This window comes from Microcaecilia unicolor, chromosome 7 (assembly GCF_901765095.1).
Source record: "Microcaecilia unicolor chromosome 7, aMicUni1.1, whole genome shotgun sequence".
NCBI lineage: Eukaryota > Metazoa > Chordata > Amphibia > Gymnophiona > Siphonopidae > Microcaecilia > Microcaecilia unicolor.
This window is the reverse complement of record NC_044037.1, coordinates 32,706,683-32,731,009: the sequence shown is the minus strand read 5'-3', so window position 1 is coordinate 32,731,009 and position 24,327 is coordinate 32,706,683. Positions and strand designations below refer to the sequence as shown.

General features: G+C 41.8%; 1 protein-coding gene across 1 annotated transcript in view; it reads left to right on the top strand.

Annotated features, from left to right (window-relative positions):
• MTMR1 (myotubularin related protein 1) overlaps nt 1-24,327 on the top strand; it is a 142,683-nt gene that overhangs the window by 37,455 nt on the left and 80,901 nt on the right. Inside the window, exons 4-7 of the mRNA XM_030208930.1 lie at nt 4,250-4,300; nt 9,762-9,837; nt 16,492-16,586; nt 17,669-17,776. Coding sequence (XP_030064790.1) covers nt 4,250-4,300; nt 9,762-9,837; nt 16,492-16,586; nt 17,669-17,776 — 330 coding nt within the window. The remainder of the gene's footprint in view (nt 1-4,249; nt 4,301-9,761; nt 9,838-16,491; nt 16,587-17,668; nt 17,777-24,327) is intronic.

The following is a 24,327-nucleotide window of genomic DNA, read 5'->3' as shown; positions in this document are numbered from 1 at the left end:
GCTCTTTGCAGCTTGTGGTGTACACCTGGTGGTGCCGGGTCCCTCCCAGTCTCCCCCTACTTATCCTCCGTCGCCCGGGGATGTTGGCCTGATTGGGTGTTTCCTTTCTCTTCTGACTAAAAAAAAAAAGGTAAGAGACTTTGTTTTTGTTTAATCATACAGAGAAACTAGGCGTTCTGCTGAGTCAGTTTTGGGGCAGGCGTTTGTGAAGCACGCCAGTGCCTTCTGAGGCAGCTAAGTGCTGCTCCCGGTGTGGGGGCCGGAGAGCAGCATCGGGGGAGTGTGAGTCCTGCTGCCGTCAGCCCGCAGGCGGCTGGTGAGTCGGAAGCATAGGGGATAGTTTCGACGGTTTCCTCGGGGCAGTTAGTGCAGTATGCATTGGCAGGCGCCATTTTTTCCTCTCGGGCGTGACCCGCTCCACACGTGGCGGTTGATAGACAAGAGGTGCAGCACGCTTCTGTGGCACAGGCTCCGATGGAGGGAAGTGATGTACAGGGAGCAGGGGAGTCCCTTGCAGTTCCTTTTCCCACGGATTTTGTTTTATTAATGTACAATGTACAGTGTTTCCTGACAAAACGTCCCCGGGTGGAGATTTTGGATACCGAGGAGCTATCTGACAGATGGCCCGGTCTTGTCTTCCACCATTTCAAAACTGTTACTGAATACTCAGCCTCTAACTCCTGTTCTATCTTCTCTTTACCTCCAGCATTCTCATGGAATAAAGTGTTCCGCCTTTTCCAGATTACTAAATTATGTTCTGGACTAATGCCAGCAGTAGATTGTTCCATCCCAGGGGGGCTGCCACAGAATATATCCTATTTTGTCTCCTTACGTTCCTCCTCATCTTCTGAGAGGGTATATGCAACTGTGCACCCTTACCTAGATCTCAGCAGTCTCCTTGGGTTATACCACTGGGTGCTCTTCTTCCAAATTTGCTATTTCTTGAAATGGTAAAATAAAAGAGAGAATCAAAAAGTGCACAAACCAAAGCAGCAAAAAAAGCACAAATGAGCCCTCAAGTCTGGAACAATGGAGAGGCCTTTAATGAGATAAACTGACACGGGCTATGTTTTGGCGCAAAATGTGCCTGCTTCAGGGGTCAAAACAAATGTTCTCTGCAATAGCAAATAAAAGCCAAAACATTCTTCAAATAGTACTGTGTAAAGGTTGGTAACAGCGCAAACCAAGCGTGATCAAATACAAGAATGATTACTAACAAACCACCAGAGTTTATAGTCCTCCAGGAAAAACTTCATCAGATAAATTTCCTTGAATTAAGAGCAGTGTGGAACGCTCTAGGAACTTTTCAGAGATTGGTTAACCAACAAAATTATATTGGTTTGCACACCAACAAGCAGAGAGAACAGTGCCATATCTCCTGTCTTAGGAGATTTTTTGAAAATGAAAGGATGAAACATGGACATCTGTCAGTGGTATGTTTATCCAGGTGTGTGTGTGTGTGTGTGTTGTATTTGCACCCCTTGTCAGAATGCCCCCCGGCCCGTGCCTTAAAAATCATCTCCCTTCAGTCTTCGCTCGGGCAACTGTAATCGTAGGCTGCCTGTGGCCTGCACTGGGATTTTCTCTGAACTGTCCCATCCCTTCTAATGCAATGTCCTGTTTTGTGAAGGACAGGACAGTTCACAGAGAAAGCCCGGGTGAAGACTAGAGCACAGCAAGTGATTTTAAGGTGCCTGTTAAAACTTTTGCTTATGCCACTGACATTTCATATATTCCCTGTGTAGAAGGGTACACCTGGTGTGACAAAGTTTGGCCAGACAGTTTTCCAGAATCTCTTTGGGAATGAGAATTAACTGCATTCCTCTAGGTCCATTTCTTTTCTGTTCCAGGGTACCTTAAAAAAGAGAGAGAGAGAGAATATGGAAAAGGTATTTCCACCTGTTGCATGGCAGCCTGTATCTGAGAACTCCATGTTCTGTGGACTTACCCTGCTTGTCTGGAGAAAACTAAGTTACTTACCTGTAGCAAATGTTCTTCCTGGACATCAGAATGCAAATTCTCACATAACCATCCTCTCCCAAGAGTGTTAACTAGACTAAGATGGTCCCGTGCCATGATGGCAGACAGAAATGGCACACATGCACAGTGAGGGAGCTCAAAAGCTTTTAGTATCATTAAGCAGGAGTAGCTTTCCGCGTGTGCTCAGATGGTGATATCACCTTTGCTTTAAGGATTTTGTACATGCTGTCCATGGAGAACATCTAATACAAGTAAGCAACTTGGTTGCCCCTCTTCAAGTCTTTTCTCATATGTGGTCCCTGTGCACAAAAGCGGAAGGAAGAGGTTGGGAACTACAGGCTGGTAAGTCTGGCTTCTGTGGTAAGTAAATGAATGCAAATGTTTTTAAAACAGAGAATAGTAAAGTTTTTGGAATCCAATGGATTACGGGACCTGAAGCAACATGGTTTCACTGTATGCAGGTCTTGTCTGACAAATCTGATTAATTTTTTTTGAAGGGAAAGGGAAATAGGACTTGATAATACCGCCTTTCTGTGTTTTTTTGCAACTACATTCAAATTGGTTTACATAGTAATGGAGGGTTAAGTGACTTGCCCAGAGTCACAAGAAGGTGCAGTGGGAATCTAACCCAGTTCTCCAGGATCAAAGTCCACTGCACTAACCACTAGGCTACTCCTCCACTCTGGGTGACCAGAGAGTTCTATCTTGAGTACGAAACAAGGTTGGAGCATCGTGAAGACTTTTTTTTTACTATGTAAGAAAAAAAAAAAAACTACATAGCATTGGTAATATATAATTCAGACAAACTCAATTAGAAAAACAGCTGTAGGTCCTATAATCTGAACAAGCTCATAGAGAGAAGAGCATCAGAAAAATGTAGCTGTTTGTACTAGCTGATGTGGTTAAATTCCATGGAGGATGGTTCCCCTCTTCATTCTGTTGCTGCCAAACCTCAGCACATGTTCCCCACCTCCTATCTCTTTGCCAGCATATTGCCTCCCTAGCCAACCTCCGATCTCGCTTGAGAAACTCTGTCCCTCTTCGGAGCCATATGAGCTAATTTATTCAGAAAGGCTTATATACCTGAAGCTGTGATAGGGCACTGGCTTAACATGTTGGTCTGTGTTGCCTATTCTCAGCTGTGAATGAATAGCTGCAGCCATAACCAACTGCAGAAATGGGAAAAGGGCGCACTATAGTTTTCAGCTCGTTAATGATTAGTATGCGCTAAACACTAGAGACGCCCATAGGAATATATGGGCGTCTCTAGCATTTAGCGTGCACTAAAAACACTAGCACTCCTTTACTGACCATGGAGAAAAGTGAAACAATAAACATCATTTTAAATATATTTTTTTTAATTTATGGGAATTATATTATTTCTCAGTGCATGAGATGCCCTTTTATTCTGCTTGTGTGTGTGTGTGTTTAATGCTCCTGGGTTTTCTCCCCTTAATATTCTCTGCCACAACTCCTCTCCATGTAGTAGCTCAATGGATTTCTGCCAGCCTGAGGCCTGGAAGGGACACCTCCAGTGTGCTTTTTTGGGGCCCTGTTTTCTTTTTAGCATGCACTAATGATAGACACCCATTATATTCCTATGGCTGTCTCTAGTATTAGCGCACGCTAAAAAGTGTGCGCGCCTACAGCGCAGCTTAGTAAACAGAGCCCTAGATTCACTCATTGCTTCTGCTGTGGCAAGCCCTGAAAATCCAGTCTTCCATTCCTGGACTGACTGCAACACTTTGTGTGTGTCTAGTCAAATAGTGGGATTTTTGCCTCTGCATTGTTTTGGATTTTTTTTTCTTTTCTGAAGCATGCCAGTTTCCTTCTATTCTGTTGCATAATGCTTGTTTTTAAAAAGACAGTACATGCCTTGCATTTTGGTACCTACTTTAGCGGCTGTGTATTTAAGGAGTGGAAACGAATGTAATTTCTACTGTGAGAATTAAAATTGATTGAAAGAATCAGCAGAGTAGTCGGGTAGAAATTAAGAATATTTATAAGGCTAAGCAATATATAAAAATGTAAACATAAAATTAGTAACGTTCCTCAGTTTTGGAGCTGCTAAATATTAGGTGGTGATTTTTTTTTTTTCTTTTTATTATCCTGTATCCAGTATATGAAGTGTTGCTTGAAAGGATCCATGTAAAGTATTTGTCTGTTTTTTAAATTTAAAAAAAGATATTCTGCCCTTTGACCTGTTGTCTGCATGTGTTTTTTCTCCTTGTTACCTTTGTTTTGCCCAATGCTGCCTCATGCTAAGCAGGAGCTTCAGGATGAACACAATGGCTATCTTTCTGAAGCAGGAACTGATCAGGTGGCAAGTTTTACTCAGTTTATTAAATGTGTAGTTAGACTTACTGTTGCATAGATAGGAATTTTCAGAATGCTGTTAGTATTTTTATAGTTGTGCAAGATCACTTTATATATCCAGCTTCACAATCGCTAGTGCACCCAAGTTTAACATTATAATAGACACTATCTTAAAGAATATAGTATTTTTTGACGTTCCCATAGCAGTTATGGTATGATATTGATACATGTGTGGCGACTCTTTTATTCTGTCACTGTGTGGGGGTTTTTTTTGTTAGTCATAGTTATTATCTTTATCGAAATATGAAACTTAGGAACATTTCTAGGAGGAAGATTTGCTAAGTTTCATAAATAAAAAATAATTATACTAAATTTTTTCCCAAGCCTCATGTTTTTTTTATCAACGTGAGTTACTGTTAAAACAGGTTATTTTATGCAATGAGACCCTGTGCTAAAATAGCACAACTTGTAGTAAAATAACCCTCTTAAAGATAGCACAAGTAGCTAACTCCCCCCCCCCCCCCCCACAGTGGTTTGCCTATCTTGCAGAGTAGGGTGTGGATTAACCCTTCCTGTAGGTTTCTAGACCAATTCTATGGTAATTATGTGATTCATTTTATATGTACTGCACTCATCTGACTCCTGATATTTAATTGCTATGCTAATGTCAACATTTGCCATTAGGTAGGGGAAGTACTCTCCACAATCTCCAACTAGATCTGCTTGTTCTAAGGACAGGAAGCTGAAAACATTTGTGTACACATTTTTGCTGAAACTTTCATTTTTGTATTAGAAAAAGTGGGTTAAGTCACCTGCTGTCTCATTTTAAATATTCCAAGAAACAAGCCAGCACCTGTGGCTCAGGCCATAGCTTCTTTTGCATATCACTGCGCAGTGTAATTGTGCTTAAATCTGTTACAGTGATATTGAGGAAGTGCTGTTTGGAGAGTGCAGGAAAAGAATTATTGCTATTATGACCCCTTTGCTGGCTGCAGAGTGATACTGAGGGATAGTCTAAGAAAGTGTTTCTAGCCCTTGTACCAGTGAAGGTTTCCTAAGAGTTGCTCAAGCATGTCATATGGGGTGAGAGTTTACAAAAGATGAAGAGGAAAATGATGAGAAAAATAAAAATGTGAAGTAATTTCTTTTGGGAGTCCACTCCATTCTGCTGGTAACCCAGTGGTCACCATGTGTTAATATGAGGAAAATACAATCATTAACTACATAACCATGCCATATCAAAAACATTCTGAGCACAATACTGTCATTTAAATCAATTTACTAAAACCAACATTTAACTTGGTTTTTAATTACCCTGTTAAAAAATGTTTTCTAAAAATTCAACTGCAAACACCACCACTCCCACTAGAGAGGAGAAGGGTGGATAAATACCTAGGAGCCTATTTGCTAAGGTGTGTTTTAAGTGTTGAATATGGGTTTTAATGTGGATGAACAATTCATGCAGACATAAAAAAGAAAGCCAGTTAATGTTTTGTACTGTATTAATTGCTGGGTTAAAATACCGAAATCAGAGGCATGAAAATGGCACTGTTGTGATTGCTGTGCATTAACTGGTAATGCAGAACAATTCAATATTACCTTCAGAGATATTGCGAACTGTTCATTCTATAGTTCCCCAGCATTACTGACATTGCTATTATGGTCATTGCCTTCCCCAGAATCTTGGGAATGTCTCCAACAGTTACTGCAGAGGTTTTGCAGCTACCATGTGTCAATTTTTGCTGTTAATGTTTTGCAGTTAGTACAGCTTAGTAAATAGGCCTTTCTTCCCGCCCATCAATAAATGTTATTTATAATGGTTATACCCATGGCATTCCTAGGCCTCATCTGGGGGTGGGTATGGTGTTCAAGTCCTGCTTTTGTAGTACATGGTTTTGTCACAAGGCCAGCTCAGGTATGCCCCTTGAACCCTACTATAAATGACTGCTTTGCACATATAACATTTAGCTAGTTCTGTGTATAATAAGATCCATGGTGGGGTCTCTAAAGTCTCTGGGTAAAGGAAGCTCAACATGAGCAAGAAAATTTGATTTGTGTTTTCTGTGAAAGTGCACAGCTATAGTAATCTCATGCAGATACCGATGTTTGCTCATCCACAATCTGACACTTTTATTTAAGTAAAGGTTATAAATCTGCTTGATTGCTATAGCTTTCCAAGACACACCTGTACTTTTAAAAACACATTTTTAAAGAAATCCAAAAGTCTTTTCCTAGAATCATAGGAACAAATTGTGAAATTCAAGCTTGTAGTTGTGGCCGAGTGGTTAAGGTGATGGATTTGCCACTAGAAAATTGATCTGAGAAAATACCAAGAAGTAATTGATAGATTTTAATTTTTCATTTGTATGACTGACTATAAATACAAAACAAAATCTATACTTACTTTTAAATGTTTGAAAATTATAAACAATTGCATGATCAAATGGTTAAAATATGTTAGGCCTCTGTCACATCACATTTTCAAAGTTGTAAATAATCAGTGAATCACCTTTTTATGAATTTTATCACTTTTATGTATTTATAGGAAAACTGGCAGAACTAGAAACCTGCAAGTTTAGTCAAATGTTGTACTCCTTCATTCTTTGATTTATAGCAAGATGTCCAAGTACTGTTTTTTTTTTTTTTTTTTTTTTTTGTCTCTGTCACGAACAGGACTTGTTGCTTAGCAAACTCATCTGATCAGTGATATACTTGGTCGTGTTTACTATATGTACAGGGAGGTTCCTTAAAATTAATAGTACTTTGTGCTAGACTTCAGCCTCAGAGTTCTGATGCCACAAGTAGGTTTTTTTTGGCTATTCAGTGGATGCTGAGTGACCTCTTCAGCAGGCAGAAAACTTATGTTAGTATGTTGGAGCTCCTTGTTAAGCAGGTTTTTTTTGACTGACTCTCAACTATTTTAAGGAAAATTACAGCACAGTGTTTAATGTGTTACTGTAAGCAGTTAGGCTGTGAGTTCTGGAAACAATCTCTTTTGTAACATTTTCTCTTTGTCACCTTTGCTGTTTTGCTTGTGTTTTGCAAAGGTTTTTTCTTCTTTGTGTTCTCAAAATGGGAGCTTTACACCCTGTTATCCAATTGTTAGGGTCACAATGATAAACAGTTGCCAAAGTAGAATGACTAAACTCAGGGCCGTGCCTAGGGTCTCTGGCGCCCCCCTGCAGCCTATCGGCGCACCCCCCCTGCAGACTATCAGTTGGCGGCAGCGGCGCCCCCCCCCCCCCCCCCCCCCCCCCCCGTGAAAATGATCGCTCACCACTTGCCACTCTGACAGGAATTGTCAGCAATATTCTTAGAAATAAATTGCTATACATTGCAAAATAAGATAGCAGATGTAAATTCTCAAAGTGGACATATTCCAAACACTAAAATGAAAATAAAATGATTTTTTTTCTACTTTGTTGTCTGGTGACTTTCTTTTTCTGATCATGCTGGCCCAGTATCTGATTCTGCTGCTATCTGTCCTCTTAACTCCATTTCCAGGGCTTCCTTTCCATTTATTTCTTTCCTTTCCTCCTTTCTTCTTCATTTCTGGTCCTCAGCTTCTGCCTATTTTCTTCATCCATGTGCAGTTTTTCTCCTCTCTTCCTTTTCCCTCATTTCATCTCCTTCATCTCTCTTCCCTCCCCTCTATGTCCAGCAATTTCTCCTCTCTCCATGAGCCCTGCCCTCCCAATCCATGCCCATCCATGCTCCTCTGTCCCCTGCCCCCTCCATTCATCCTTTTCCAGCAATTCCCCTCTCTCCCTGAGCCCTGCCCTCCCAATCCATGCCCATCCATGCTCCTCTGTCCCCTCCATTCATCCTTTTCCAGCAATTCCCCTCTCTCCCTGAGCCCTGCCCTCCCAATCCATGCCCATCCATGCTCCTCTGTCCCCTGCCCCCTCCATTCATCCCTTTCCAGCAATTCCCCTCTCTCCCTGAGCCCTGCCCTCCCAATCCATGCCCATCCATGCTCCTCTGTCCCCTGCCCCCTCCATTCATCCCTTTCCAGCAATTCCCCTCTCTCCCTGAGCCCTGCCCTCCCAATCCATGCCCATCCATGCTCCTCTGTCCCCTGCCCCCTCCATTCATCCCTATCCAGCAATTCCCCTCTCTCCCTGAGCCCTGCCCTGCAATCCATATCAATCCATGCCCATCTGTCCCCCTCCATTCATCCCTATCCAGCAATTCAACCTCTCCCTGCCCTCCCAATCCATGCCCATTCATGCTCCTCTGTCCCCTGCCCCCTCCATTCATCCTTTTCCAGCAATTCCCCTCTCTCCCTTCCATGACCCCCCCTCGCATCCATGCTCCTCTCTCTCCCATGCCCCCCCCTTCGCATCCTTGCTGTCGTTTCTCCCCTGCCCTCCCGCTCCCATTGTTCAACTGCCCACCCTCTTCTCTTCCCCCAACATCCCTTTTCTTTTTTTTTTTCTTTTTAAATTTACCTCCGTGGCGGCGGTTCCGGCCAGCGCAGCGTCAGGGAAAGAGGCGGTGCTCCCGACGTCTAGCCTTCCCTTCGCTGTGTTCCGCCTTCTTCTGACGTCATCCTTGACGTCAGAAGAAGGCGGAACACAGCGAAGGGAAGGCTAGAGACGTCGGGAGCGCCGCCTCCTTCCCTGACGCTGCGCTGCTGGAACCGCCACCACGGAGGTAAATTTAAAAAGAAAAAAAAAGAAAAGGGATGTTGGGGGAGGGCGAGCGAGGTGAGCATGGTGCGGCGGCGCCCCCCAGAGGGAAGCGCCCCCCTGCCATGCTTACCTCGCTTACCGGGTTAGCACGGCCCTGACTAAACTTTTTGACAAAGGAAAATACCATTTCCCATTCCCTACAAAACTTGACTGCAGGAATTTGGATTTCAACTTTAACTGCAGCCAGAGAATTGCTGCGATGACAGTAGCAGCCAAGTTTTAAATGATTGCAAAACTGTTGGAATCCGTTGCAAACACCATGTTCAAAATGTACAGACAAATTTTGAAATGTATACCCTATCCAAAAATCACAGCCTCTTACGATAAATGATTACCGTGTTCGTTTCCTCATTTCTCCAACTTCTCTCATGTTTTCTTTCTTTGAAACTTTCCTAGCTGATCTGCCATACAATTTTATTCCCTTTTCAGCTCAGACCTGAAAGGCAAGTCTCTTTATTGCCATTCTGCAGAAGCAGGGTTCTCCACATGGTGGTAGTTGCCCTCTCTCCTTACCAGGTTTAAATGTCACCTTCTGGCTAACGCCATTGGGCAGATTTAAACACAAAATGCCATAGGATCATCTTTACAGTAATTGTTCAAATTGTACATTACTCTCCCTTTGTGCTTTACTATTTGATAATGCTTTGCAAAAAGGAAGCTGCATTTTTTGTTGTTAAATGCTTTTGTTATGGTGTTTGTGGAAGAATGTGAATGTGCCAACGTTGAACAGATGGCATGAGGGATTTATTTCTGACTTTGGGTCCTTGCCAGGCACTGAGGGATGGAAACAAATTGGCACAGATGGAAGAGGCACCGCTTTTTCCTGGTGAATCAGTTAAAGCTATTGGTAAGTACAGTACTGTTTATGTACTAAAAACTACTGCTTTTTCTAAATATGCACAAAGCTTTCTCTTTTTTTTATTTTTTTAAAGTTTGGCTTCACTTTTTAATTAGAATGAGTATTAAAATTCTAACCTTTATGTACATTCCTCTGACAAACAGGATATTAGAAACGTACAAGTAGGTGATGCTTCTAAGCATTCCTATCTTTTTTCTTCTTTCTGTTCACTCTCAAAAAAAAACAGACAATGTAATTCATTTGGTTTTATTAATTTACTTTTCTTTGCTAGTATGAGGCTTTGAAAAATATTTGAGTAGCTTAGGTTGCTAAAATTTAATTTGAGACTGCATCAGTGTTCAGAATGTTGGAGGAAAAAAGCAGGAATCAAATGGTGTCTAGGTCATGTAAAGAAAGTCTTCTGATATGCTTTCTGCAACAGCCTCACAGTCTGTGAAAGCACAACTGCGGTTACCGCAGTTTGTATGCTCATGCTACCTTCTGAGCAACATACCTATGTTACCTGAGCAATGCAGAGAGGAGTTGAGTGCGCAGAAGACATGGCTACAAAATCTATGATGATGATGAGGCCGATAAGTAGTCTGCTGCAGTGCATAGAGGTAACCGGGTTTTGATGCACAGACAACGTAAGACATTTTCTATGAAGTCCAGTGCTTCATAGAAGGGTTGGTTGAGAATGTCTAATGGTACCCCCAACCCAACCCAACCCACCTGCCCCAGTAGCTTTCAGCATGATCCCTGGTGCCTAGTGGCTCCCCAACCCCCTGAAATTAAAAAATAAAAATCCCTGGTTGTCCAGTGGTCCCCCTCCTCCTGACATGACCTCCCCCAACAAAAAAAATTTCCCTGGTGGCTCCCCACCCCTCAAGTACCTTATCTTAGAGGCAGGAGTGATGCCTACTCATTTCTGCCTCCTGCACCGCCAATTTCACCGGGTGGGGATGGGGTTGGGAGGTCAGTCCGACACATAAAGGAAAAATTCACTCCTTCCTTTAGTTACGGTGCATGCAAAGGGGGTTTGGGTGGAGTGCTGCTAGACATCAGGGCAATTGTTTTTTTGTTTTTTTTTAAAGTCAGGGTGGTAATTGCTGGTCATGTCACCCGTCCTGTCTGGTCCTGAGCCAGTCGCCACTCAAACCCTTACAGGTAGGATGACATTTTGCAGTGAGCTGTGGGTTACTGCCATGATTTTAATGCAGCAGTAATTTCCATTCTCATTGCCTATAGAATGCTAGAGCCCAACCAAAACCAGGATCTTCAATTTCTCCTGAAACTAAATCTGTGACTGAAATTGGCCGCTTGGTTTCAGCAGAAACCAAAATTGAAACTACTCCTCCCTAGCCTGCCTGGGCCTACCTTAAGAAGCAAGCCCTAGTGGTCTGTTCAAGGGCAGCAATGAACCCCACTTATTCCTGCCCCATGCTGTTGTTCTGTCGAAATGGCTGCTGAGACTGGCGTTGTAGGTCTCAGCAGTCACGCCTGTGCTGGTTCCAACTTCCACTTGCAAAATGACTGTGGGGACCTCACTTGGCAGCTATTTCGACGGAGCAGCAGCACGGGGCAGGAATAAGTGGGGTTTGTTCCTGCCCCCAGAGACCTCAAGACCACCAGAGTTTTCTTCGTAAGGTAGGCCCAAGTGGGATGAGGGAACAGAGTGTGATCGCAGGGGAGAGGAGTTTTGGTTTCAGATGAAAATGCATGGACATTTTCAGCCGAAACCTGGATTTTGGGCCAGTACCAAAACCAAAATTCATTCAGCCTCTATAGCATGCCATGGCTGTTTTGGGGCACTAATTTCGCAGTAGAGCCGTGGTTATACCACAAAGCTTTCTGCATAGGCCCATGTCTGGTTAATGGGTCTGTTCCACAGTGTGCCTAATTGTGCATTATTCACACTTGTCATTCAGGGCTAGAAGGATAATGAGCATGACACTCTGGAACTTTATCTTCTCAGCCCATAGAGCTGCATTCAGTTTTGAAGTGTAATAATTTCACAGGAGAGGTCCTTGAAATGTAAAGGAGCAGTCTTTGAACATAACAAAAAAGGAGGGAATGTCTGCCTCATCCACAGAGGGATATTGTCTTCTAGTCACTGGTGTGATTCAGTTAAATCAGACTAGGGCTTAGTGTGCTTATCACCACTTTAATGAAATTCAGGTATGTCCCACCTAACTGCCCCACCATTCCATCATTTTCTCTGTGATGGAATTTTCAGCTCCTTTTGATCTTTAAAAAAAGATGCCCTTGCCAGATGAGCTTTGGCTTGTGCTGTATATATTCCTTGTACTCGGATATCCACAATGAATATTTGTGAGAGAGATTTGCATGCAGTGGAGGCAGTGCATGCAAATATCTCTCAGAAATATTCAGTGTTTATCCTAAAAACCTGACTGGAAGGGGTGCCTCCAGGATCAGGTTTGGGAATCACTGCTCTAAACAAATAATTTCCAGTTAGACGAGGGATTCCTCAAGGGTCAGACCTTTGAGCACTATTTAATTTGTTTTTGGCCTCTTTAGGGTTCTGTGTTTAAAGAATTGAAAATGTCATATAGGATGTACGCAGTCGCAGACAATATTCAAATTGTTTTCCCCCTTGAGAGAGATTTCCTGGATCCAAGCTCTCAATTGATGCAATATTTTCATAAAATCAATCAGTGGATGTTTAAACATAAGCTGTCTTTGAACTTATCCAAAACTGAAATTATATATGTGGGGAGATCTAGACCCTGCTTTACAAACTGTTTTGTCATATCAAGGCATGTCGTTTTCTGTAAAATCTTGCTTGCTTAATTTAGGCGCCCTAATTTTGTTTTTGTTACATTTGTACCCCACACTTTCCCACTCATAGCAGGTTCAATGCGGCTTACATATTATATACAGGTACTTATTTGTACTTGGGGCAATGGAGGGTTAAGTGACTTGCCCAAAGTCACTTTCAATCCAAAATCAGGTGGATCAAGTGATCATTACTTCTTTTTTCAGTTTCACCGTTTGAATAAATTGAGGAACATGTTGCCTGCAACTGATTTCAGACAGCATGCTGAGCTTGGTCCTTACTAGAATTAATTACTGTACCTCTTTGTATTCAGGAATGCCATCTGCCTGAACTCAGGCTTTGCAGATTGTCCAGAATGCGGCTGCTTGGCTAATTGCTGATTGTTCAAAGATTGATCCCATTACTCCTGTACTGAAGGAATTACACTGGCTGCTGGTGTTGCAGAGTGCATTATAAGATTTTTTTATTTATAAACTGATTTATGCTGAAGTGCCTGGGTATTTCAATTATATTTTGAAAAAATATATATATTCCATCACATTCGTTGAGATCAGTATCAAATAAGCAATTATATAGTCCGAATGCTATGGCATATCATTACTTAGAGGTTTGAAATCGTGCATGTTCTGTGGCAGCCCTCTTTTGTGGAATAAACTTCCTGGTTATTTAAGATGTTGGTCTAGTATACAACAATTTAGGAAATTATTAATAACTTATTGCTTTATGAAAGCTTTCTAGTAGACTGAAATTTTTAAAATATTTAGAAGTGTATTTTATAGATTTTAAGTTATTTACATAGTAACATAGTAGATGATGGCAGAGAAAGAACCTGTACGGTCCATCCAGTCTGCCCACAAGATAAACTCCTATGTGCTAATTTATGTGTATACCTGACCTTGATTTGTATCTGCCATTTTCAGGGCACAAACCATAGAAGTCTGCCCAGCACTAGCCCCGCCTCCCACCACCGTCTCTGCCACCCAATCTCCGCTAAGCTTCTGAGGATCCATTTCTTCTCAACAGGATTCCTTTATGTTTCTCTCACGCATTTTTGAATTCTGTTAACGTTTTCCTCTCCACCACCTCCCTCGGGAGGGCATTCCACCACTCTCTCCGTGAAAAAATACTTCCTGACATTTTTCTTGAGTCTGCCCCCCTTCAGTCTCATTTCATGTCCTCTAGTTTCTACTGCCTTCCCATCTATGGAAAAGGTTTGTTTGCGGATTAATACCGTTCAAAATATTTGAACGTCTGTATCATATCACCCCTGTTTCTCCTTTCCGCCAGGGTATACATGTTCAGGTCAGCAAGTCTCTCCTCTACGTCTTGTTAAGCCAATTCCCATCCATTTTTATAGCCTTTTCTTTGCACCGCTTCAATTCTTTGTTACATCCTTAGCAAGATTACAGTCCTTCCAAAACATGAAACCACAATCCTCCAGGTGGGGCCGCCTCACCAGACGACTATTTATTAGGGGCATCACTCATCCTTTCTTCTGTTGGTTCACACCTCTCTCTATACAAGCCTAGCAACCTTCTAGCTACGGCCACCGCATGTGCACACTGTTTCTCGCCTTCAGATCCTCGGCTACTATCACAACAAAGATCCCTCTCCCCGTCTGTACATATCAGGGGGGGTGACCCTTCTCACCGCCTAACACATACATCTCTGTGGAATTTCTACTCCCTAAGTGCATCACTTTGCATTTCTTCGGCATTGGATTTTAATTGCCAAACCTTTAGGACCATTCTTCTAGCTTCTGCAGATCCTTTTTCATGTTTTCCTACTCCCTTCCCGGGTGTCCACTCTGTTACAAATCTTAGTATCATCCGCAAAAAGGCAAACTTTTTTTTATTTATGTCCTGCAAATGGCGTTTTCTGAATAGATATGATCCGTTTTGATTGTATGTTTATTTTAATTATGTATGAGTTTTTGTAACCCACTTTGAGTAAAGTGGGCTATACATTTTTTAAATAAAATTTCTAATTTCACCATACTGTACTATAAAAAGTAATTACATGTAAACAGTATGTGTGCATTTCTTAAATCACCTGATTACCATGTAAACCCAGTGTAAAAGCAAAACAGGGCAGTCCAGTAGTATATGTAATCCTTGGTTGGTAGGTTAGTTCTTAATGTCTGCCTGGTTCAAAAGTACCCTGGTTACAGGTTCAAAAATACGCTTGGTTAGACAGAGGGTGTAGTGGACCAGTCTGAGATGAATCGGTGATCAGATAAAGATGACTAGACCCCACTAGAGATTGGCAAGACCTGTAGAGTACAGATTCAGGGATTTACTAAATATATAGATATTAGTCTCATCACTTTCTGGAGGGCTTGCCCAAAATGCTTGATTTCTCACAGTTGTGCATGGATTTAATGAAATACATACTGTGGCATATTCTTCCTGTGTATTTGCCCTTGATAGTTCCAGGGAAGACTCCATATGGCTTTCAAATCAGCATGCGTCCATCTTGGTGCTAACTAGTACATTTAAGGTGAAATTACTAAATAAAGGATAAATAAGTCTTTACCCAAAATTAACACAGCTGAAGATTCTCTCGGATACAAAGTCTCTTTAGATGTTTATCCTTGCTTTAAGTTCAAGAGGAAAAAGCTTCCCACCGAGCAAACGTATCCTATTCCAATATACAAATTTATTTATCAAAATGAGTTCTCAGAAGTCCCTTAATTGCATCTCTTTAATTTCTTTGACCAAACTACTCATGCCCCAACTTAAGTCCCCACGGTCTTTCAAAACCAGTAGTTCTCTCTGTTGTCAGAGTGGATTATATAATATATCAATCTTGGAATACCTCTTTTCATTTCTTTTCCACTCCCAGGTTTTTAGACTGACTAGCTTTAAAGCAGCATTTTCCCCAGTTGGCTAGCTCAGTTTGTCACAGCCCTACACAAATAGCTTCTTAGAGTAATTTAGCTGCCTACTACCTGCACAGCTGTGTGACAAGAAAGTTCACCTGGGTTTACTTTTAAGTCCAGATTTTTATTCGTCTGTCTGCCATTGGTCCAGCACCTCAATTTCTTCCTCTCCTAAGGGTTTCTGGTAATCTCCAATGGTCTCCAGCAATGGTCTCTGGATAAATGCAAAGTTCAGGTTCAGCCTCCTCAGCAATCACAATCACCTTAGATTTGGTGATGGAACATCTCTTCCCCATCTAGTGGGAGGCAGTCTTGTATGGCTCCAAGGAATCTGAAGCTCCTCCTCCTCTAAGATGATTGGTTCCTTTTTAATAGCAGGGAGTGTTCTAGGTAACTCAGATGTCTGCTGCCTAGGTAATATTTTTGAACCTCCCGATCCCTGGTTCTGTCAGTCCTTTCTCTTCCTGCTGGGGTTTTTTTTTTTTTTTTGCCTTTGCCTGCTGGGGAGGTTTCCTTCTGCTCTCGCTTTCTTACCACAATACCTGGTTTTTGCCAGGTACTTGTGACCTAGATTGGCCACTGTTGGAAACAGGATACTGGACTAGATGGACCATTGGTCTGACTCAGCTTGGCTGTTCTTATACCCAGTTATCAAGTATGGCCAGAGTATATATTTATTTATGCATTCTTGTATCCCACTATTATCCAGAAACAAGTTTCAGTTCAAAGTGGCTTACAATTTACGTTTTGGTGGACTTACAATAGTGTTGGTAGTATCTGGTTACATTGTGCTGTGAGATTGCATATGCCTGAAACAGCAGGTGGTGTGGCATTATTTGTGCTGATAAGCAATAAAATGGTGATCACGTTGACGACCAAAGATGGAACCATAAGGTTGTCTTTTGGCATTTATAATTAATTTTTTTTGAATAATTTATTCAAGCACAGATAACACTGAATGAGGCTTCACTTTGTTTTTCTACAGTTAAAGATGTGATGTATATCTGTCCATTTATGGGAGCAGTGAGTGGAATGTTGACAGTGACGGACTTCAAAATGTACTTCAAGAATGTGGAAAGGGTGAGTGTTAAGTGTGTGTATATTGTTCCTTGTTACTGTTCTTTACAAGAGCATGGGCTCTTAATCCAGTCCTCAGGAAATAGTTTGGTTTTCAGGATACCCACAGCGAATATGCATGAGAGAGATTTGCATACAGTGGAGGTGCATGAAGATTTCTCACATGCATATCCATTGTGGATAGTCCTTGAGACACATTCAACCAGTCAAGTTTTCAGGCTAAGTTGAGAACCCCTGCAATAATCTTGGCATTCTCTAGCAATTTTAGATTTTTATCAGCAAGTCCTATCTTTTTAATGAAAGCCTCCTTGGGAAGACAGTTTTACAAATTGATAAAAGTATAAAATCTACTTCACATAAGCCCAAAGTAGCCTGAGAACAGCAGGAAAAAATACAATTATATAAAATATATGGGAGGCTAGAGACTCAAAACTATCGCCCAAATGCAGAGCACCATTTCTCCAGATCTGGATGCCGTACCTGCAAACTCTTAGCCCTAGGGGACGTAGTCTGCTTCTCAGTGCCTGATAAAGTCGAAGGGAAGTGGGGGGGAGCGAAGGCTGCCTGGAATTGGGGATCGAGACAGGAGCCGCTTGCTGGGGGGGGGTAGGAGAGGGGAGCAGTTTGGGGGGAGGTAAAGGAGGCGGTTGGATGGAGTGGGGGCTGATGTGTTATGGTGGAGAAAATGTATCTTGAATAAAGTCAAAATTGCAGGAAACCTTGGACATGTTCTGGTATCCCTGGGTCAGAGGGATGCTCCTTTTGACAGAGACTGGACGCCGTGTAAATAGGTGGCTTTTCAGATACATGGAGAGATCGGATCGGGCATACATTTCAGCCCATCCTGGAAAAAATCAACATGCTCCCGCAACTGTGAAGAACAATGGGGGTGGGATGGCGACGGGAGGGGGAGGGGGTATACAATAAAAGTTTGACACGGTTTCAATGTTATGAGGTCAAAATACTGTACATTTTCTGCGTTCTATAATAATGCAATTATTGTGATGTATCACATATCGAGGTGTCAATAAAATAGTTGAAACAAAATAGATGTACGCATTAATGTTCTAACTTCTAAACTGTAGGACCCGCATTTTATCCTTGATGTTCCTCTTGGTGTGATCAGCAGAGTTGAAAAGATTGGTGTGCAGAGTCATGGTGACAACTCATCTGGTATTGAAATAGTTTGTAAGGTAAAGCATTTGATTTTTGCTTAGAAACATACTTGTTCAAACTGTTTTCATTTTGATACATTTTGATGAATATCTACAGTGCAAAATTTACTTATGTGCTCTAAAATAGGAAGCTGTTACACTTGTCTTACATTTAAAAACTACTATTTTTTGATAGACATACATATACATACATACATTTAGACACTTGTATCCTGCAAAGTCCCATAAGAGCTCCATGTGGCTTACAGTTAACAATAACCTGGGCATACCCAGGGAGCTAACAAAGTTAAAATTACAAGGGAAAGTAGAGAAACAAAATTACATCATTTTTCTGAGAAGCTCTGAGAGAAGAGGGCATTTCTCTGGGTAAGTGACATCATTTTGCTCTGTGCTTGGTAACTTAAAGGAGGAATTGTAGGATAGTGATAAACACAGAATTAAAAAAAAAAAAGAAATCAAACTTTATTAGCTAGTCTCCATACCCTTTTCCCCATAGTTTTAAAGCTTGAATTTTCTGTCACAGCATTAATGGATAAACTCTAGAAGGCACAGCAGGGCCTAGTACAGTCTTAGAAAAAAATAAAAAAAGAGAGAAACAAACATTATTAACTAGTTTCCATAGTGTACAACCCTTTTCCCCATAGCTTTAAACTGACATTTTCTCTAGAGGTAGAAACTTAACAGCCAAAGTATTAAAAAGGATAGTAGCAAGGCTAAAACTGTCATAGAAGAAAGTAATTTTATGTTCTTTGCCTGCTGAAGAAGTAGCACTACTACTGACCTGAAGCAGGTGTTAATTAAGGTGTGAGGAAGTAGAATATTTGCAAAGGTTACTAAGGGTAATCTGAATACTGGGTTAGCTTCAAAGGGTTTGTTTGAAGCAGTCTCCTTAGAATCCAAACAACATAGAGAGAGGAAAGGTCCTACTTCTCTTCTCTCAGAACTTCTCAGAAAGAAAGTTAACATTTCTCTGGATAAGTGACATTATTTTGCTCTGTACTTGGTAACTTAAAGATTGGGTTTATTTTAAAATATGTTTATTAAGCATTTGTGTAGCAAACATACAATGATGCAAATTCTGAGGTAAACATAGTAGTTTCCTTAGCGTCCCTCCGGACCGGACCAGGATTGGACTGATGGGTTGTGCTCGCCTACCAGCAGGTGGAGACTGAGAAAAAACTCTGACTCTAGACAGCCAATAGGAGCCCTGGCCATGTGACCTTAGCCTCAGTATTTTCTCAGTCTCCCAGCAGGTAGGAAGTGAGCCCATTAGTCTCTCTCCTTTTCTCTTTAGATATTACAGATATTTGTGATAATTCTTCTGTGCCTGGAATCTTATTTAGAGGCTTGACAGGGTTTCCTTTCTCTTCTTTCTTTGACAGCCTCGGGGGTGTTAAACTCGAGTGTCTCGAGTCCACCCCCCTTCCTCCCCATCTCCCTGGCTTAGCAGGGAAGGGCCGTCCCTTTCTCTGGAAAGGTGTACCGTCTTTGGGAGAGGCAGCCACTTTTAACAGGCAGCTGCTTTAAAAGAATTAAATCAAATAAAAGGAAATTCAAAGAAGCAGCCTTTCTTTCCCCAGACTTCTAACGAGCAGGCAGCTCCAGTGTTTTATTATGATTGAGGGGTTATAAAAAAAAAAAAAAAAAAACAAATAGAAGAAAATAATTCAGTGTCTGTGACTTTAAACAGCGATTTTTCTCGTCAGATTTAATTTTCTCCATTTTCTTGCGTTTTGGTGGCGGCAGTTTAAACAAATGAAAAAAAAAAAAAAAAGAAAGGTGCGAACCGCGTAAGCGCGGCCACCTGTTTTTTCCGATATGGCTTAAAAGTTCAAACAGCTGCTGTCGGTCAGCGTTGCGCAGTTCACGCAGCCGGAACGTGTAAATTTTGCTCTCCCTTCAAGGTTTCTTCGGGTCCGGTGCTGCCTCCAGTTTTTTCGGGGCCTTTTTCGCCGGCTGTTGTTTCTTCGCCGTTCCACTGGGCTCCGCTTGTTCGGAGGTGTCGGGCACGCTGTTGACGATCGCCACAGGGCCAGTGGAGCGAACGGCGGCCATTTTGTTTCTCCCTCCATCTTATCAGTCGGGGATCTCTCTGCTGAAGGTAAGGCTGCAGTTCATAGAGCAGTTCGGCTCCAAGATGTGTACACTTTTGTATGTGCTGAACGGCGTATTCTAAAATGCTCTTCACATCAGCAGGCAATATTGGTTGAAAGGGGGCTCCTTTCATATATGGATATATAACAAGCTTTTCTTCTTTTAAATTTCTATGTATCACGGGGCTGTTAACACTAGTTTTTTCTGGTGCTCAGTCATTTTTCATTGCCTGGTGGAAAATCTACATCTTATCATAATATCATAATTCATTTCAAGCATTTTCCTCAATAGCTGTAGTATTATACAGTGTTTTAAGAACTTTAGAAACTTTCTCTAGGCATAGAGTAAATTTCTGTCTTTCTCATTCCCTGGTGAATAGAACTACATTGTCTAAGAGTCAATTGATTGGTACTTTGCAATTCTGACCATAATATCTTAGTTCCTTTCAAGCATTTTACTCCATGCGTATGATGTTATATAGTGTTTTAAGAACTTAACAGACACTCTCAATGGCTGTAGTGTTATACAGTGTTTTCTTTTTCCGACTTTAAGAAGCCTTCTCTAGAGGCATACAGTATATTGTTCAGATGCCATGGGGATATATCAGCTCTTTCATATTCTCTGAGGGACAGTCCTGTCTACCAAGCTCCCAGTCACTCAGCTGCCTTAGCAGGCATGCTTTATTCATGTCTTCCCTTCTTTTCCAACTGCCTTGAAGCCTCTCATTTTTCGTTTTAGCTTTCTTCTGGTTTTTACAGGACATATGGTCACTTAGAGAATAAAGTCATCCTTTCACTTAAAGATAGTGGACGGTCCTCAAACCATCTACTCGTGTTTGTCTCTACTCTATCAGTTCAGCATTGGCAGATTATAAACATCCTGGTTTGGTCCAGTATGCCTATACATACCATCTGCTATCTCTTCCTCTTCCTTAGAGACCTGATGTTATATCAAGCTTTCTTGAATTCAGATACAGTCTTGTCTACACTGCCTTCACCAAGTGGCTGTGGCACAACTTCACTTTTTTTGTTACAGGTAATTTCCAAGTTTGTCCTTTTTCATTTTCATTCTATGCGCCTTCACTCCAGAGTGTTCTTTCAATTGGAAGGGGATTCACTCACTTCCTGTGTATTTATACCATAGGTACATAAGTATGGTTATGCTGGGTAAGGCCTAAAGTCCATCAAGTCCAGCATTCATATCTAATGGGCATAGGTACATAAGTTTTGCCATTCTGGGGAAGCTCAAATGTCCACCTTTCTACAGCCAGAACAGCATTAAAGAAAAGAAAAAAAAAAAAAAAAACCTCTCACGAGAGTATCGAACAGAAATCTCTGCTCCAAAAGCAAGGCTTTGCAGTAATTCTGCAAACTAACGCATACAATATTTGCCATGGCTGTTCACCACTAGAAACACCGGGGACCCTGGGCCTAGGTTCGGTGTTTTAACCTGAAACAAGCTCAACATTCATATCTATTGGGTGTGAGTCTGGTACTACTACTACTACTTAACATTTCTAGAGCGCTACTAGGGTTACGCAGCGCTGTACAAATTAACAAAGAAGGACGTTCCCTGCTCAAAGGAGCTTACAATCTACATCTCAGTGAGGGAGGACACATGACCGTGGTACGTGGATTAGTGGTATGTGGATTAGGGAGATCCAAGAAATTACAGGCCGGTGAATCAGACGTTCATACTGGGACAATTTTTTCTGTCTGGAGCGTACTACCATAGCTGGTGGACTCCTATATTCAGAACTTTCTATATTCAGAACTTACCCAACTATGGAACGCCATAGAGATAGGGTTGGAGTTTGTAGCCCTATTTAACTGGTGTCCTTGGTCCACCCTTCCTCTTCTCCTCAGGATCCAGAGAATGGCTAGTTTTTTGCTTATGCATTAACCGGTCATTTTCAGCAGTACTCTCTCTTCCGTTCTTTTATAGATCTAAGAGGATGTTCATTGCGCTCTTAGGGTCATTTCATTCTTACCTAGACGACTGCCTAATTGGAGAAAGTCTTATCAGCAGAGTTCTCAGGTCACGCACCGGGTGTTGCATTTCTTACAGTCTCTAGGTTGGGTGGTGATTGTAGCCAGGCCTCTCATTTGATCTCTCATCAGATATCTCTGATTTTCTCTTTGTTTAGTCAGGTGGCGCACAGTCTTTTGTCTCCTCTGCAAACATCCCAGTTTATATTTTTCTTGGTGACCTTGGGCCTTCGGCCATTTCCTCGCTCTATTCTGCAGAATGCAATTTTACTTTCTAATGCCCAAGAAGGAATTTTCCTTCATCCTATTGCGAATCTCAGGGTCATCAATCGCACTATTTAAGTGTCATCTAGTTATCTCAAGAACCTTAGTTCTGTCATTGGGATGCTTCGTGCAGTACACTTTTTGGCAGAAGTTTGTTTGTATATATTTTTTTTTTTTCTGGGGGACCTCAGCAATTCGTTTTTACCTTCGGGTGAATTTTGTTTTCCCTACTGACAAACAAGGCGGAGAGAGGCTATGTTGGTCCTTGCCATGGCAATGGGTTATGTCATCCGCCAAGGAGGAGTTAAGAGTATACTCTTGAGTTGTACTCATTTTTTCTTAGTTGTGTCACCTGCATTTAGGTGAATGGACTCTCATTTTTTCAGTCTTACTTCCTCACTGCGACACTTCAGGGCTATCTCTTTTTGCCTTCAGGCTCACGAACATTTCTTGCTTCTTCCGTTCAGCAACAGTCTTGACGGAGACAGGGACAGATGCCAATGTCCAGCAGGGGTTTTTCAGCCTTCTTTATGCGTTTTCTTCCATCATCTCACTAGGTGTTTACGCAGAACCAAGGCACCCTTCTACATCCGGACCCCCAGTCACTCAAACTTATGGCGTGGTTACTGGGTCTGCAACATCTTTGATATTTTCGCAGGAAGTACTTCAAGTTTTAATTGCTTCCAGACAGAAATCTACATTAAAGTCCTATGAATCAAAGTGGCGACGGTTCACTCTGTGGTACTCCTCTCGCCACTTTGATTCCACAAACAGTATCCATTTTGCATGTTTTGGAATATCTTCTGCATCTTGCGAAATCTTGTCTGTCTTACTCATCCATTAGAGTTCATTTGGCAGCTCTATCAGTGATGCATGATACTGTTGACAACCGCACGCTTATGCAGCATCCACTGTCAAAGCGGTTTCTTAAAGGAGTCCTGAACTGTACCTCCCGCTTCGTCCACCAGCTAGGTGAACTAGGTGAACAGACTCTTAAAGTTTCTGTTTTCTAGTAGCCATAACTTTTTCTATAAAGTTTTCCTCTTCAAGCAGTGTTTCCCAGTAGCCATTGCAGCAAGTAGATCTATGTGTGGAATACTTCTACGGTTGGTAACTTCTTTTCGGTCTGCTGTAGTTTAAAGTTTTCACCTTTCCCAATCGGTTTTTTCTTATTGGTTTTGTCCTTCTAGCCAGTAGGCGTAAAAGTTTTTCATTGTTTCTAACCCGCTATATCGCGAAGGATCAAGGAAAATGAGAATGTCTATTTCTCTTCCTCGCTGAGAGGGCAGTTCCACAGCGTATTACAACATATTCCACAACTTCAGAAGCGGGCCTCATTCTTACTATGGCGATTTTTGGTGCTCTCGGTGCACATTGGTAAGTTGGCAACTTAGTCCTAGTTTCATTTTATTTTGCTCATTGGGACACACTACATGTTAGTTTGTCGCCAGGTGGCCTATGCAGCAATGAAATTCTCTGCAGTTTTCATAGGGTCCCTCCCTTCAGATTACTGCTTTGGTACTTCCCATCAGTCCAATCCTGGTCCGGTCCGGAGGGACGCTAAGGAAGGAGAAATTAGATCTTACCTGCTAATTTGCTTTCCTTTAGTCCCTCCGGACCGGACCAGGCCCCTCCCATGTCTCTCTACTCTTTAGCTTCTTTTATTAAGTAGGAAGTGTATTCAGTAGGAAGTGTATTCATTCCTTTACGATTCGTGGAACAATACTATATATATACAGAACTTTACGTGGTCTATACCACTTCTCTGGTGGTTGCTGGTGAGCTCAATTGCTGGAATCTATCTATAAAACCTTAAATACGCCATACCACTTCTCTGGTGAGAGTTGTGGCTTGAGCTCAGTTGCTGGAATATCTATAAAACCTTAAATATGATTTACCACTTTTCTGGTGAGAGTTGCTGGTAAGCTCAGTTGATGGAATATATATAAAATCTTAAGTGGGCCATACCACTTCTCTGGTGAGAGTTGCTGGTGAGCTATAAGACAAGTGAGCCATACCACTTCTCTGGTGAGAGTTGCGGGTGAGCTATATTATACGTGAGCCATACCACTTCTCTGGGGAGAGTTTGGTGAGCTATATATACGTGAGCCATACCACTTCTCTGGGAGAGTTGCTGGTGAGCTATATACATGAGCCATATCGCTTCTCTGTGAGAGTTGCTGGTGAGCTATAGTACACGTGAGCCATACCACTTCTCTAGTG